At 40.0% G+C, this 16,588-nt stretch overlaps 1 protein-coding gene across 1 annotated transcript; it reads left to right on the top strand.

Moving 5' to 3' along the window:
* The first annotated feature begins 770 nt into the window (after positions 1 to 770).
* Positions 771 to 16,361, top strand: MACIR (macrophage immunometabolism regulator). Its single transcript, XM_054589998.1, has 3 exons — positions 771 to 906; positions 6,180 to 6,269; positions 13,804 to 16,361. Exon 3 carries the CDS (start codon positions 13,827 to 13,829, stop codon positions 14,448 to 14,450), a length of 624 nt encoding a protein of 207 aa, XP_054445973.1. The 5' UTR covers positions 771 to 906; positions 6,180 to 6,269; positions 13,804 to 13,826; the 3' UTR covers positions 14,451 to 16,361.
* The last annotated feature ends 227 nt before the right edge of the window (positions 16,362 to 16,588 follow it).

Genomic DNA, 16,588 nt, shown 5'->3' with positions numbered 1-16,588 from the left:
ACCTTGAGGAATTTAGTTCAACTTTCTTGCATCTTTAACATACGGATCATAAATGGCCACTAACTTATAGAATTGTTGAGAGTTGTCAATTTGAAAATCATGTACAATGGCCTAGCACACACTAAGTGCTAAATAAACATCAGTAAATGTTCTTATTGTCGAGTTTATTAACTGGTTTGGCAGAGGAGAGGTACAGGAATTGAGAATAGAAAATCTTGATTGAAGAAAAGAATTTCTTACAAGAATGGAAAAGATCGAGCCTGAAGATTCAAAAATAGCTAATCCAATAAGTATCAATTTGAATTTTATCCCCTTTCACTACGTATTTAGCACTTTTCTAAGATCGATCTTATAATTTGTAATTTAATAGGCTTCTAGTCTCCTCTACTGCTCAGTGCTGAATCCTTTAAGCAGAGACTCATAAATGACAAACATCACCACACCACTTAACGGGGGAAACCTGAGTGTTGCCAGCCAGGACTGTGAACTGATGCTCTTCAGTTGGAGTGTCGGGTACGGGTTGGGGCGGGGGTATTACGCTCCTCCCTCCCCTCCTCAGTCAGCAACTCCGCCCCGCGGGCCAACTTCATCAGGCCTCCTTAGCGCCTTTCCCTGGCCGGTCCGCCCTTCCCCCGGTGTCTGGGCTGGGCGCGGGAGGCGGGCTCAGCGCTGACGGGCTGCGCCTCTGCAGCAGAGGGAGGAGGGCGGGAAGGCGGGCGGAGGAGGTGAAGGCGGGGACTACGCCGGGCGGTAGCTGGCGCTGAGCGCGGTGGGAGAGGAGAGGGTACCCGGCTGGCTCCGCTGGCGGCCTCTGCCCGGATCTCAGTGCCGCAGCCCTGCGCCTCTCCCGCCCTTGTCTCGGGCTCCGCGGCCCCAAGCACGGCGGCGGCGAGCTGTGAGCCACCGGTAGGTTGCACGGGGACGGCGGTTTCGTCTGCAACCTTTTGTGCTGCAGAAAAGGTGGTGACGGGTGGGTGGGTGGGTGGTGGTGAGGGGGGGTGCCCCAGTAACCGATTCCCGGTGCCAGCCCCAGTGGCGGCGCCGCCCCTTCCTCCCTGCCTCGTGTCGGGGCCGGGCGCACGGAGCCCGCGCGGTACGGTTGAACCCCGGCCCGGAGAGCCTCCGGGATGAGCGGCCTCTGTGACCCCTGGCCTCGGCGAGCTGGTCCCTGGGCACCCGAGCAGGAGGCTGGGATATAGTGAACTGGGTGGGGCCCTTGCCGGGTGCGGGGATCCCACCGTTCCTTGGCACAGGGGTGGGGCCGGAGACGCCTTGAGTGTGCAGCGCGTGTGAGTGAGTGTGCGGCGGCGTGCTTTCCGTGTGCGCGCGGCGTGCGCTCGCTGAGGAGCTGCGGGAACTCGGCGACCCGCAGCGCCTCTCCCCGGGTGGGGCGGCGCGGAAGTCGGGGAGCGTTGGCGCGCACGCTCGCTGCTCTGCCGCCGTGCCCGCTCCGCGGGGCAGCGGGCCTGGAGGCCCCATTGAAAAGTAGCTTTTTCCTGGGCCTGCTGCGCCTGTGGCGGCGTGCCCGATCTCACGCCGGGTGCGACTGCCCGGGCCAGATAGTACCCCTGGGCGAGCCTGGCGGCCTTATCTGGCCCGCCCTCCTTGCCCGCTCAGCAATTGCGGGGGCGGGGGGTGCGGCGAGGCTGCCCGCAAGCCCGCAGCTCATGGCTGCGGGTCTACCGGTGCGGCGGGGGCGGGCTGGCCGGCCTTGTCCAGGGGAGCGCGTGTGGATTGGCTCCGGCTGCTGGCCTGGAGCGAAAGCGGCAGATGTTGGGCATCGCCGTTCTCGCCCCACCTGTCGCGGGTGGACTTTGGGGCGGGTGGGAAGCCGAGGGAAAGGGGTTTCCAGGCGGGTGGCACTCAGACCTTGAGCAGGCGGTCGCATTGTGAAGCTGCCAAAGTCTCTCTAGTGGTGGAATCTGCAAATCTCTGCCAGAAGGGAGATGGGAACACGAAAGGAATGATGGTCTCGTCCTTTTCCCCTTGCAAATGTTCCACATCCTTAGGGTCTCCCTACTTCTTCACCCATGCCAGTTTGCACCCAGTGGGTTAGTCATTTGTAGGGAGCCAACACGCTGACTATGTATGTGTATGGCTGTGATGCACAGGTAAAACTGGGGCTGGGAACTTTTTAATCATTTGAGGAATTGGAAGAATGGAGGCAGAAGCATTTTATAGTGTGTTTGCTACTCCTAGCCGAAAGAACAACTCTTGCACAACATTTCTGACGTTACTAGACTCTTCGCTTTACATTCTTTTACTTAGATGAGCCGCGCTACAATTTAGAGTTGTTAGTTGGCTTGATTTTAACCCTGTAGAGCAGGCTAGACACTAGAGAGAGAGAGAAATGATCTCTTCCACAAGTTTATTTCCCCTGTTACTAAGAAAAAATAAATAAATAAAATAAAAAAATACAGTACTGGTTATTATTGCAGACGCTTTTGGTATTTTAATTAAAGACCATGATTTATGCTCCCACAGTTATATTTAATGAATGTTTCACAGATATCTCAGTGTTTTATGTACTTGTGTGTGCATATAAACTTAATAAAATGACCAAAATGAAATATAAGGATTAATGAGCCCAGAGACCTCTTTGACTTGATAAGAACTGGTGTATAGAATTTGCTTCTGCCGACAGTTTATTTAATTGCAAATGAGGTTGTTTAGTATTAAGTATTCCAGAATATAAGATATAGGGTATCTATTGACCTTACATATAGTTAGTGAATTTGTTTACTTCCTCTGTGTAATTTTGTATACTTTGGAGAGGTATTGTACACATTAGCCCTTAAGTATCCAGAGTGATGGGAGTAGAAACACTATATACAGTATTTAAATTTCTTTGCTGATTTTTTATGATCTGGTGGTGGAGAGTGGGAATTAGCTCTTCTCTTCCAGAGAGAATTCTGATTTTGTCACTGATCTACCAAAATAAGTTCCTAGTTTTAAGCTTACATCTGAAAGTTTAGCCAATTCCACTGTGTGCACCTGTCCCATTTCGGTTATGCTTCCAAAGACACAAATTTCTTGTAAAGATGGCATTGAGACCTGGCAGTTGTAGTTACCCTCGGTCATATTTGTGGTGAAACTGAATTTTTTTCTGAAATGGGCCAGAAGGATGATTTTTCCTAATGATGAGATATTGATAATCTAGCTTTAATTTCTACTGGCAGGAATAGAAAATGAATGCTGCACTTTAAGGGGATTACTATTAAAATAATTGATTATAGAAATACATTTTTGTTTTCTGAACCCATGATGGGCTGTCTTACCACATTGGTGAGCATGGTGAGGTTAATGATTTGTTTGTAAAGTGAAGGATGGTTTCAGAAGTGTTTAAAATTATTGATGATTTAGTTTTTATGAGTTGTAAATGAAAAAGCAAGATTCTTTTAAAGTCAGCTCTTAAGGTAAGCATGTATGCACAGCTAAGCATTTTGTTTTCATTGTGTGGTTACATCATTTTATTTCTGCTCAGTGTTCTGTTACTTGAGAGATGTCTTGGTTCTTATTGTTTTTAGAGTAATCTTTGAGACTAATGGTTGCAAAATATTTTCATTAGTCTCAGTGAAACTTTTAAAAAATTCCTTTTTTCCCAAGTGGTTTTTCAATATTGGTCTCTCCTCAAATAGCCACTCTGAGAAGTCCTACCTGTTTCCTTATTTTTCTTTGTGTTTTGAGAACTAGAATTTTAGAACCCTTAACTTCTACTCTATTTTCTTTGCCTAAAATTTATCTTGCTTTTCATTATATAATCTTTAATGATTAGTGGGATTTATTTACCAAAATCCACACGGACTGTGTGTGGTCTGTCATATTTATGACCTTCTGATTTCGAAGGGATAGATTTTGTTAAATCTGTCTTGCTGCTATTTTGTTAGTAGATTTAAGCTGAAGCCTGAGTTTTATGGCGTCTTTGTATGTAATGATTTTGTGTAGGCTTAAACACTTCCATGTGGAGCTTTCTGTATTTTTCGGAAAAATCACTCCCTTCTTTGGGTTCCCAGTGCCATTTAGGTTTACTGTTATACCTATTAGATTAATGTGTTTCCATGTCTGTCTGTCCCTCTCATTTGGTCTCAGGCTTTAGTATTTGTCCTACTGCTTGTACAGTGCTGGGGCGTAATGAAACTCAAAATATTGTTGAATGATCAAATGAGTAAATGAATAATTAAATGGCTGTGTGAATTCACCAAAACAAATACTCCTCAGACTTGTATGGGAAGCCATGATACAAGCAGAGAGTCCTTCCTCCTTCCCCCATTTCTTAATTCATTGCCTTTCCATTGTTACATATACTTTTGAGTAGGATAACAATGTAATTGCCAAACTGGGACACTTTTGAGACATAAAGGGGGCACTGTAAATAATTATGCCAGGGCACTGGTAGCTATGACCTGAGACATGTGGCCACTCTGCTTTTTAAGGACATTCTTTTTATTTACCTCTGTTGGTATCTATCATCTTGCCTGAGAAAAACGACACACTTGCTAGTTAATGTTTGCAAACTTTTCTATTTGTAGAAGCCTCATTTGCAGTCAAATGTTAGGTGTGTTTTGCTTAGTCACTAATGGTTTCCTTATCCAGAGGCCTGTGGACAGCTCTTCACCATGCTTATTTCTTCCTGTTTCCATAGCTTGGGGGATAATATCACAGGGCTTTCTGTTTGTTTCAGCTGATTGTAGCTGGAAGCGTTATGTACTATAGCCTTTGCACTGTTTATTTGAATTTGTTTTTCCATGCAGCATTTAGTCCATCTTGCAAGAAATTCGCATGAGTTCTTTTCTTTCTTGCTGATTGTTTTTGAGAGGAGATCCATTGATATCTTGCCAAGCCTTCATGTTCAAAACATTGGCCAGAATCAATTGCAAGTGTTAGAGATTTATAGATTTTAGATTTTTAAAGTATTCTAAAAATGTTATTACAAAAATACATTTTGGGAACTTACATATTATGTTTTGTTTCTGATGGGAGATAGGGTTACTATAACTTTTTTTACTGTATTCCTTTATAGGCAAGCTCTTAAAGAAGGAATATTCTTTTATTAGTTTCTAGCCTTGTTGTTTCAGTTTTTTAAATTTTTCCTTTTTCACCATCTTCATCATTTTCTTCTTAGCACCTGTGCACGGATAGCAGGCAGTTACAGACAGAAACAGAGTCAGAAATGAGTAAAAAATGAGAACCTAAACGGAGCTCCTGCACCTTGGTTTTGCCCTCTGTGGCTCCCCCGGACTCTGTTTATGTTCTATTTTTGGCTTGGCACGGGCCTAATAGGGATAATCAGTTACTACACTTTGTTTACTATGGAATTACCGACCATTTCCTAAACTTCCACATCAGCTCCAGTTCAGGAGTTAGATAATTACTTCAAGGCTTCTCTGCTTTCAAATCTGGAATGAAGTTTCATATATAAAGTAATGCGTCATTGAGCTTTGTAGTCAGATGGATTGGGGTTCAGATAACATTAAAGGAGTGTTTTTTCAAGCTGTTCTGTTCTTTTTTAAAATGTTTTCCAAGAATCTTCCAATCATTTGCCTCAGAGCAGTCTTATGAAGGATTTTTATTATTGCTATTTTATGGCTGAAGTGAGTAGACACCAAATAATTAATTGCATAATAACATCACACATCGTAAAAGGCTTTGCAGCATGCAGAGCACATTCGTTCACCTCCCTCATCTCATTTGATCCACATGACAACTGTATGAGGGAGGAAGGATGCTGTTGTCCTCAATTTAAAGATTGCTGTTTACGCAAGGTCAGGAGGCAGAGTTCTCAGCAAAGCTAGGCCTGGGTAGGGCCTGCTCTTTGGACCCAGCCTCATGGTTATTTTTTTCATAGGGTACCGTGCGTCTGTTGAACTGTGAATAGGACTAAGGTGATGGAACCATTTAAATCTCTAAGATTGAGCCCAGTTAGCTACTCTCAGTCTCCAGGTAGAGTTTAAGCAACAGAACACAGAGGAACAACCTTGATAAAATGCTTGCAGTTTATTTAGCTGAACAAATTCAAAATGACTTTAATTAAATTAATTAATATTGTATCCTGTATAACCTATTCCTGGTATTAGTATAACCTGCTAGTTTCAACTTGTTTTGCTGTTAGAATGGATATATTGCTTCATAAGTGTTGTTACTTTTTAAATTAAAGGTTTATTTTTGTATCTCATGTTTAGTATCTGGAGTAGAGCAGAAAAATTATTATGCCTGTGTTCCCTTGGGACTCATTGGAAATTGTACAGTGACATCTTCTGGGATTTAGTCTGGTGAGTTACATTTTGCTTTTTCTGCTTGTTAACCAGTTGTATTAACATAATATCATAATGTATTAAGGACTACATGAACAATAAATGTAAAATCTCAATATGTTATTACAAATATGTATACTACAATTATGGCATTTTTAATGGTGAGGACTGAAATTGTTGCAAGATGCTAACATTATATTTGAAATATATTATATTGTTATATTATATTCCATAATATCTGAAAATATTGCAGTTAAGAGATAGTTGTTCTAATTTCAGGAAAGTTTTAGTAAAAACAATAGTCTCCAGAGATTGGCAAAATAATCTGCAAAAAGTTCTACTTGTGTATTATACATAAAGAATCGTGAACAGGTGACAGAAATGAACGTCATTTTCACTTAGTTGAATAGCAGTTCACGCAAGTGTGACATTCCTTTTATCACACCATGAATTTAAACTATTAAAAATATGCAGTGCTGTTGTTGTCCTTTAGTTGTCTTTTTCAGTATGTCACCTGTGTATCTGTGCTGACACAGTTGTTCATGTGGCTCCAGGTCTTTGAAGGGGAAACAAATTAGTAATGATCTTTTAACTCTTTAGAATTTTAAAAACTAGATTAGTGTGAGTTCATGCTCTGGTATGTCATTCTACTTGGCCAGTATCCTTGTAGGTCCTTTCCTTGAAGTGTTTAAAGTGCTCGTAATCCTTGAAGAAAGCAGTTTCATAATAAGTGATTTTCTAATCATCAGTCAGCAGCAGAATGATTCAAAGGGTTGATGGGGAACCACAGACAGTTTTGTTTGTGAAGCATATGTAATCTATGAGATTGTTGAAAATGCATTTTAAAACATCCAAAAAAAGTGGAAATATTACTAAAATTTTATTTTGAAGAAAAGAGCAAGAACTTTGAAAATCATAAATATAAAATACTTTTAGAGGATGTTGAAGAAGAATGTGGCCGGGTCAACAATTCGTATAACTGAAATAAAGCACAAGATTTGGTCCTCCAGTTTTTAAAATTCTTCTAATTGTATATTGGCAGAATCAGAAGGTATCTTAATAGTTGTCTTGGCTATGCTGACAGGTAACTTACTACTTCTTTTTTTTTTAAAGATTTTATTGATTTATTTTTAGAGAGAGAGGAAAAGAGGGAGAGAAATATCGATTGGTTGCCTCTGCACCCCTATTGAGGACCAAACTTGCAACCCAGGCACGTGCCCTGACTGGGAATTGAACCAGTGACCTTTTGCTTTGCGGGATGACACCCAACCAACTGAGCGACACTGGTCAGGGCCTTACTACTTCCTAAGTTGGTTCATTTCCCCTTTTGCAGTTCTGTTAGAATGTCCTTCTATTTACATATAACTGTATCTATAACTATGTGTCCATACATCTGTGTACATATGCACATGGAGAGATACAAATATACACACATTCCTGTAGCAACAGGAATAGAAAATTCAGAGGACCTCAAAAACTTGGAAATTTGTGACAGCTTCTTTTATATTTAAAATCAGATTTATTAAAATGTAGTTTATATACAGTAAATTTACGCAGTTTGATGAGTTTTGACAAACATATCCAGTTGTATAACAATTACTACAGTCAGTACATAGAATACTTTCATTGCCCCCTCCCCCATAATTCTCTCGTTCCCCTTTGTGGTCTGTCCCCTTCCCCCAACCCCAGCCTTGGCAGTCGATGATTGATTTCTGTTCCAATAGTTTTGCTTTTTCCAGAATGTCATGTAAGTGGAATTACACAGTATGTAGCATTTTCTGCCTGCTTTTGTCACTTAACTGTAATCCTAGTTTGCGCCTTTTCATTGCTGAGGGGCGTTTTATTGTATGGACGGGGCACAGTTTATCCAACTCCTTGTTCGTGGACATTTGCATTGCTTCTAGTTTTTGGTGATTGTGAATGAAGCTGTTATAAACATTCATATTCACATCTTTGTGTGACACATATTTTCATGTTTGTTAGGGTAATATCTACAAGTAGGGTATGTGGGTGGTTAAATAAGCATTTATTTAAATTTGTAAGAAATTGTCAGACTGTTCTCCACAGTGGCTGTACCTGACAGAGGCTTCTAAATAACTACAATAGCTAAAGCAAAGAGCATGTAGATGAAGGAACCTGATTCTCATTCAGCACAGATGTATTTTTATTTTTAACAAGTTTAGTTAGCAGATTTTAAAAAACCCCCACAATGGATTAGGAAGAGTAAATTTGAAGGGCTTTAGGGATAAGTTGTTAGCAATTGCGAACAGCCAAAAATGATGGTCACTGATATGACTATAATTATTGATTTGAAAAAAAAAAAAAGAACGATAAGAACATACAAGGGTGAAATTCTTCTGTTGGATAAGTTTTGTCTGACAAGTTCACAGCCATGTCTGAGTCTTAGGATGACCTGGGGATCTTTAAAAAATTTCAGAGCCCTGGCTGCACCTCAGATGAATTAATCACAAATCTGGGGTAGAGCACAGACATCAGTATTTTTGGGAGCTCCTTAGATGATGTCAGTGTGTGGACAGGCTTGGAACCACATGGTAGCAGCACGGCAGGGTTAAATCAGAGGAGCACTGTGCTTGGAGCCTGGACACCTGGAGCTGCCTGCCTGGCTCTGGGCAAGCCCCCGCCTGTCTGGCCCCAGGGTCGTCTTCCCTGTAACCGGAGGTTCCAGGTGGGTGGAACTCCAAGATGACTTTGCACTGAAATTTGCTGGTTCTTGAGGTTATTAAACTGGTAATGGCCATGCTCAGGAGAGACCTTTTTCCAACGAATGGCGCTATTCTGAATGGTTTGTTTCAGGTACCTTTTGAAAAGAATTCTGTTCACATGATGACATTTTTGTTCTGTATGTTTATACAGCTTTATGTTTTCTTTTAAGTGATATTGCCCTATGTTTCTAAAAACAGTTCAAGCATATGGAGCAGTTTTTTGACTACTGAGGGTGACTTTTTTTGATAAACCTGATTGTAAAAAAATTCAGTAGTTCTCAGAAAAGAATTCTTTGTCTAGCAGTTGTGAAACTTAACAGCTATTTTCAGAGCTGGTCTAAGGACCTAAAGTATCTAGGTTGCATTTTCAAAATGTTGCTCCTTTCGCCAAATGTGTAGGAAGTTTGGCCTCTTGGAGAGTAATCCATCCAGGTCGCGGTGTTTTAAATGTGCTCATCTTTTAAATGTGCTCATCTTTTAAATGTGCTCATCTTGGTGCATCAGGTTCCCCCTGCTTGTGTATTGAGGTTTGGACCTGTTTACTTTAGTTTCTGCCAAAATTCACAATTGCATGCTGCGCCCAGTGTTTTTAAAATGTGCACTGTGTACGTTTTTTTCTGATAAATGTTAAAGTGTTACTTGTCTCACATTGTCTGGTTTGAACCCTCATATTTCAAAGAAACATAGTGGTACGTGTGAACAGGGCCAAGTCTTCCATATGTTTTATAAATGTACGTCAGTGCCATTGTTCCTGATTGGATTGTGAGAGAATTTGATACTGAAGGCTCTTAGGTGCCACTTGTTCCGGTACTTGTTTAAGAAACTCAGCTTTAAAAGCACTGTTCAACCACAAGTCGACTTTTCTACTCCTAACTGCATTTTGTTTTAGACTCTTCTATCCACTGAAATTTTGCTGCTTCTGTTTTTCTGTCTTCTGTTTCTAGCCCTTATTTTTGCTTTAAACATATACGAAAGGCATTAATGGAAACAGTAAGGGTAGTGCTGGTTTCTGATTCTTAGCGTTCTGCAGTGCAGAGGTCGGCATTGGCCCTGACTGCTCAGTCCGCGCCGGCGGAGCGGTGCCTGCTGTACACACCTGCGGCATATACCAGAGCGCTTTGTAATCATTTATCCTGGAAGTATGCCTTTGTGACACAAGGTTATTTTAGAATATGAAACAAAGTGCTTTTAGACTATGAAACAAAGTGCTTACTCTTGAATAAGTTTGTTAAAAATAACAAACTCACAGGCAGATTTTCCATGGTAAATATGAAGAATATACTGCTAAGCACAGGCCATCTCCAGCTGTGGTCATTTGTTCCTGATGAGTGGCATTTAATAAGAAATTTTGCAGTGTAAAATATTGGACATCCATGTATCAAGCAAGATATGCTGGCTTTGGACCATTCAGTCTTTATTGTCTTAAGCATTGCCCCCCTCCCCTTTGTTTTTGTAGATTTCCAGAATTTCCACAAAGTACCCAGACTTCCTGTTTCCAGTAGGATGGTACCTATACCATCCTGGCCCAGGAGAAAGATAACCTGAGAAAGTTGTTTCTATAACTGCTCTCAGGATCTTGCTCCAAAATATAAATTCAGTCCGGAAATTCTCAGGAACTTAACAGCAGGAAAAGTTTTTGTTTTCAGTCACATTGAAGAATGGAAGGTATGTTGCTTAGTCAGTATTCCATTCAGCTAAAAATGAAATATTTGCCAATCATTTCTCCCTTGCCTGACGCCCAAGCTCCACTGAGCTTTCTTAGTGCCGCACAGTAAGATGTTCTTTAGAAAGGCAATATGTAAAAAAATACTAAGTAATTTGTAGGGGTCCTGGTTGCACCATTCATATTCATACTTCAGTGTCAAGATCAGAAGACGTTCTTGTACTTGTGATAGTACATTGCAGAGACCAGTGACCTCCTAAAAGATGTTAGTTTTGAGACTGTGGTATTGTCTGGAGCAGAAATATTGATGCCTTATAGCTAAAAATTCCAAACAATTTTTCCACCCTTAGAATTACTTATTAGAGAAGTTGAGCAGGTAACAGCTACACATGTAATATATTTAAAATGAACATTTTCATGTTCGAGTGCAACAAGACTGGTTCAGAAACTTTATGTGGAGTATTGACCTTGGTTACTTAAATAGTTGTTAGAGGGTATTAGAAATGCTTATTTTTTAAACTTTCTGGGTAAGTAGTGTTTTCTACGAGGAGTATGTTGTTCATGTCATCCCAGTTTCTTATACCAGGCTGCTTGGTGAAATTTCCAGAGCTCTTAATCCACATTTAGTTAAGTATGTAGCTTAAATCATTGTGTATCAGGTAGATGCCTGAAGATCCTGTTGGTTAACTTTATCCACGCCAGGTGATATTTTTTATGGTGCTGTTGGCTGCTGGAAACTTAACCAGTGATAATTACTCATCTAACAGAGGTGCCTAGTTCATGTCACATTAAATTTTGACCTTAAACATTGCCTCACTCCACTTTTCTAATTTTCCAGCTACTTATTTTCTAGCTAATATATGTAATATTTTTGCCTTTTTCTCTCAAATCTTTGCATCCTACTATCCTTTATCCTCAGCCCCTGGGGATTATCTGAACTCCTGATGGTCTGCCTGGAGGCAGCAGGGCTGACTTGGTGTGGGAACAAATTTTCGATGATCTATCCTATTAACCACAGAAGCCTGTGCGCACACTTCTTTCCTGTGACCTTGCATACCGTGAACTTGCTTAGCGATTTTTATCCTTCATGGGCAAAAAAGATGACTTTCAGCCTAGCCTAGCGTCTGTTTGAATTATTACCCAATTCAGAAGGGTAGCGTGTGAATCATGGACATTTGGAAGTTCATACTATACCAAATGCGAGTTCTGTACGGTGGCCGATGGAAATCCTTGGACTGGTACGGACTGCCAGATTTGGAAGAGACCTGGCCCAGTGTCTCTTAAATGTGGCTGACTGCTTGAGTGTGGCTACTTGCGGGGGTACCCGGACTGTATGTGCTCCATTTCCTCCACAGCCCTGGTTATTTTGGCCTCACTGACCTTCCTCTGTGTGTCCTTGTGTGTTTTGAGAGTCAAGTATCAGAATCACTTCCTGCCTGTCGGGTAGGTTGGAGGTTTTGGGGAAGCTCTTCTCTTGTGCTCTTTCTGGAACAACTGAATTAGTAAGGAAGGATTAATTTGTTATTTGGCTTAGAGTAAACATTTGTTTCTTTAGCATAAAATTTGATGAAGCTTTGTATGGCCTTCCAAGGTTTATTAGATGAGAAATCTTCAGGTTTTGGTAAACACATCAAAGTAGCTGGTGGTCACCTGCTTCCATCCTCTCCATAGAGAAACAGATTACAAAATCAAATACAAATTTATTTTTTCATTAATAAAATAAAATAAAGCTGGTTACTTTAAATCTAGAAGGGTTGAGGGGCTAAGATATTTTGGCTAAATTAAAATTGAAAATAGTCTAAGATTTGGAGTACAGGGTAAAACTATATTGATCTCTTTAGCATTTGTTTTATCTCAGGAATTATTATTAGTGTTAATTTCAGTTGTGCTATAAATGTGGACCGCAGTGAGGAGAGGATGGCATCTGGTAACTTCATAGTCTTGGTTTATTTTCTGATGAAAGAAGTACAGCATGCAAATGAAGGAATAAGGTTAAGTATGGCTGTTCTTTAGCTTTATAGTTGCTAGTATTTGTTTTAAACGAATACCCAAATTTAAATGCATCTAATTAGGAAAAGGTTTTTTTAACAAAAGGATTCATAAACATTATTTAATATCAGCCTTTTTCAGTAAATATTTAATCTTAAAATCAGTTATTATATGACATTTTGGTTAGCAGTCTGAGATACCTAAAATAGTGTTTTCAGAAATGACACTGTTACTCAGGTTCCTGTAGTACTATATTCTCCAAAATTTGATTTATCTACAACTTCCTAAGAACCTGGCCATTCTTTGTGCTACTTCTTGTCATTGGGGTTTTCCCAACACTGTAATGCGATTATTGTAATCAATAAAATTAGTACATATTGTTAATTCTTCTGCCATTTACTACACTATTCAAAAGTGTAGTGTTTTACATGGTATATTTGATGATTAAGTGTTCAAATAAAATAACATCTGTAAACATATAAATAACATACTTATTGTTATTAATAAGTATATAACATACATATTAATGTTAAATGACTTATTGGATTTATTGGGGATATGGAAGGAGGAGCATCTCCCAGGTTTGAAGGATCCTTCCCTTAAGACTTCACCATACCGTAAGAAAAATTATTTTGGTCTAAATTGGAATCTTTACAGAAATGGATCAGCTTTTATCTTTTTTATTATTTGCCCCTTAATCCCATTGAAAAGAATTACAGGTGGAAGAGCTGAGCACTTATTTTAACTCAAAAGAAGGAAAGTGTAAAGATTTTAATTTTCATGTTGGAAAGATTTTGTGGGTTCTTGTGAAACTGTGTTGATTATTTTTATTTGCTTAATGTTGAGATATGTATTTGACTTACCTTAATATTGCATCAAGGAATAAACTTTGCGTGATTGAATGGAGTGCTGTCTTTAGAAAAGTATTGCTTTCTGTAGGCTCCTCCACCTGAACCATTTAGTTATACTTCAGACTTAAGGCAGAGAAGTAGTAGTGGTCATTTTATGTCTGCCCTGGTACATTTCATAGGCAGTTAAAAATCTGTCAGTTGTATGTGGGCTGTTTTTCAGGCCAGTGTCATTTCATGATCCCTGAACCTTACACTGAGGTTCAATAATCTAGCTTGGGCCACCGTTCCGCATGCCGCACCCTTCTAATCTGTCTGTCTACTTTTAGGACTGAGCAGACTGGTGGCTAAAATGGAAGTGGATGTTAATGGAGAGTCCAGAAGTACCCTGAGCACCCTGCCCTTGCCCGTGGCCGAGGCGAGCTCCCCAGGAAAGGCAGAGGCAGAGAAGCCCCGCTGCTCCAGCACGCCGTGCTCACCGATGCGCCGGACTGTGTCAGGCTACCAGATCCTCCACATGGACTCTAACTATTTGGTTGGCTTCACAACTGGCGAGGAACTCCTGAAGTTAGCCCAGAAGTGCACAGGAGGTGAAGAGAGTAAGGGAGAAGCCGTGCCTTCCTTGCGCTCCAAACAGCTGGATGCAGGACTTGCACGTTCCTCTCGTTTGTATAAAACCAGAAGTAGGTACTACCAGCCATACGAGATTCCAGCTGTCAATGGCAGGAGGCGAAGGCGGATGCCCAGCTCAGGAGACAAGTGCACTAAATCTTTACCTTATGAACCTTATAAGGCCCTCCATGGGCCTCTGCCTCTCTGTCTTCTTAAAGGTAAGAGGGCTCACTCCAAATCTCTGGACTACCTCAACCTAGATAAAATGAACATCAAGGAGCCAGCTGACACAGAAGTGCTTCAGTACCAGCTTCAACACCTAACCCTACGAGGGGACCGTGTGTTTGCTAGGAATAATACATGAATGACCTGCCTAGTATGTAAACCAGTTTAGGGCAGCCTGCACTTGGCTAGGAAATCCCACTGTTGTACTCTGTACAGGACTCTTCACGTTATAGATGGTTATATCAGCTAAGTGTTCCAGGAACATAGAAATTGTTTGGATCAAATTTTGAATACAGAAGTAAAATCACAGGTACTTGGAGAGAAATCACTCTAGAGCACGCAACTACACAGAAAACAGAATGTTGACCATTAGTTTGTATAGCTTTTTAGCTAGGAAAAAAGGCTTTGGTACGGTAAGATCTTTACGGTTCTGATACTGGAACCGGGAATGCTATTCTGCTTGGTTGTTGCTGACTTGGTATGATTCATTAGAAATTTATATCTTAAGTACTCAAGTACTTCTTTAATCTCTGTATTTTACTATAAAATGTATGTAATGATTTGTTTTATGAAATTTAGAACTTGAACATTGCTGAATTGGACCACTTTTTATTTTTAAATATTGAGTTTAAATATTTTATAACTGGTTTTGCACTGAAAAAAATAACATTTCAGATTGACAAGAGAATAATCTTTCTTCACTTGCCTCAATAATAATATTGAGCAATGAGTTTTTTATTTCCGCATGGAAAGGTATTGATCTCTATGGCTGTAAAATATTTCTTTATAGCGTTATTAACGTGTGTCTTAATAAAGTTAAATTTGGGATACAAAGTATTTATTTTACAATAGGTGGGGGGGAAGCTTTTCCAGAAAGTTTCCAATATGAAGTTTTCATAAGTTGAAAAAGTTTCCTTTGAGCTTATTTTCTAATTTAAAATTCATCTGGAACTTTAAAGTTGAAAGATTCTTTTAGTTGTGGATTATAGGCATAATGCAGTCTGCATCTGAATGTTCTGTAAGTGGATGGAACTTTAATAAATGAACTCACAATTTCTATTAGCGAATGCTTAATCTGAGTATGAAGTGATACCATTCAGCACGGCATCAGGTCATTCCAGGTTTTAGTTTTTGCAGCACAAGCACTCACTGAAATTCCAGTTTCTAGGATTAGTGTAGGAGCCTAAGGTGCTTCTACAGTTTTAATAGGTTAATCCTGGATTACGTAACAATTTATGTCAATTGCACTGGTTTAATTTGTTGCTAAAGAAATATTGCCCTGGCTTTAGTAACAAATACTGCTCAACTATTCTTGAATATATTTTGGGGGAAAAAAAAATGTATGTAACTTACCTTTTGTAAAAGTTTCTATTTCTTTTCTCCTTTTTTGACTCTTGAAGGTGCAATTTATAACTGAATTGGCATTTCTGGCAGCATAGAACTACTTATTTTAAATTTCATTTTGGGGGCTGTGAATTTCTTAGGTGTTAGCAATCTTGCTTATAAAATAAGTAACACCTTTTAATTAATCAGTGGGCCATTCCTGGTGCAGTTGGGACTTGTCTTTAGCCAGTACGAATGGCAAACTATTTAGAGCAGAATAAGTATTAGAAAACCCTAGGAACTCTTAATCAACATTATTGTACTTTCACTGAGGCAAACTATGTGAAAGAACCTTGGTGAAGTTGGCCCGTATCTTACTAAGTTCATCAAATTTCTTGGTGGGCTGCAAATTTTCAGCTGTTGATACTTTAACATAAATTGCACCTTTGTAACATATGTATTGACGAATGATCACTAAGATTAACTATATACAGTCATTAGTTTGACAAGACATAGAATCCTGTCAGATGCCAAAGAGTTGGGATTTTTACGTTTAATGATTAAACACCGTTATTTATTGATGATTTACCCTGTGGAACTGTATTATTTCTAACTATGAAATAAAAGGGTGATGTAAACACACATTGTTGTGTGATGCTTTAAACGATGTCCACCATCAACAGGCTGGTTACTGTTTAAGAATTCCACCTAAGCACTTATTTTTAGGCCCCGTTTTTGTTTAAAAAAATTACTTTTGGTGCTCATTCCCATTTCAAGGTAAAGGATGTGTTCATGGCAATGATTGTATTCAGTCATTAGGAAACACGGCTGTGTACCTGTGAGATCCTTTCCTGCCTGTGCACCTGAATACTTTCTTGAGATAAATAAAAGTATGTAGCTTTTTGTTTTGTTTTGTTTTGTTTTTACTTAAAGACAGGGGAAAAAAACCTGTGG

This window comes from Pteronotus mesoamericanus, unplaced genomic scaffold (assembly GCF_021234165.1).
Source record: "Pteronotus mesoamericanus isolate MK-2021 breed Mesoamerican mustached bat unplaced genomic scaffold, CSHL_Meso_final scaffold_167, whole genome shotgun sequence".
Lineage (NCBI taxonomy): Eukaryota > Metazoa > Chordata > Mammalia > Chiroptera > Mormoopidae > Pteronotus > Pteronotus mesoamericanus.
Note: the sequence above shows the minus strand (reverse complement) of the source record. Positions and strands in the feature narration are given on the sequence as shown.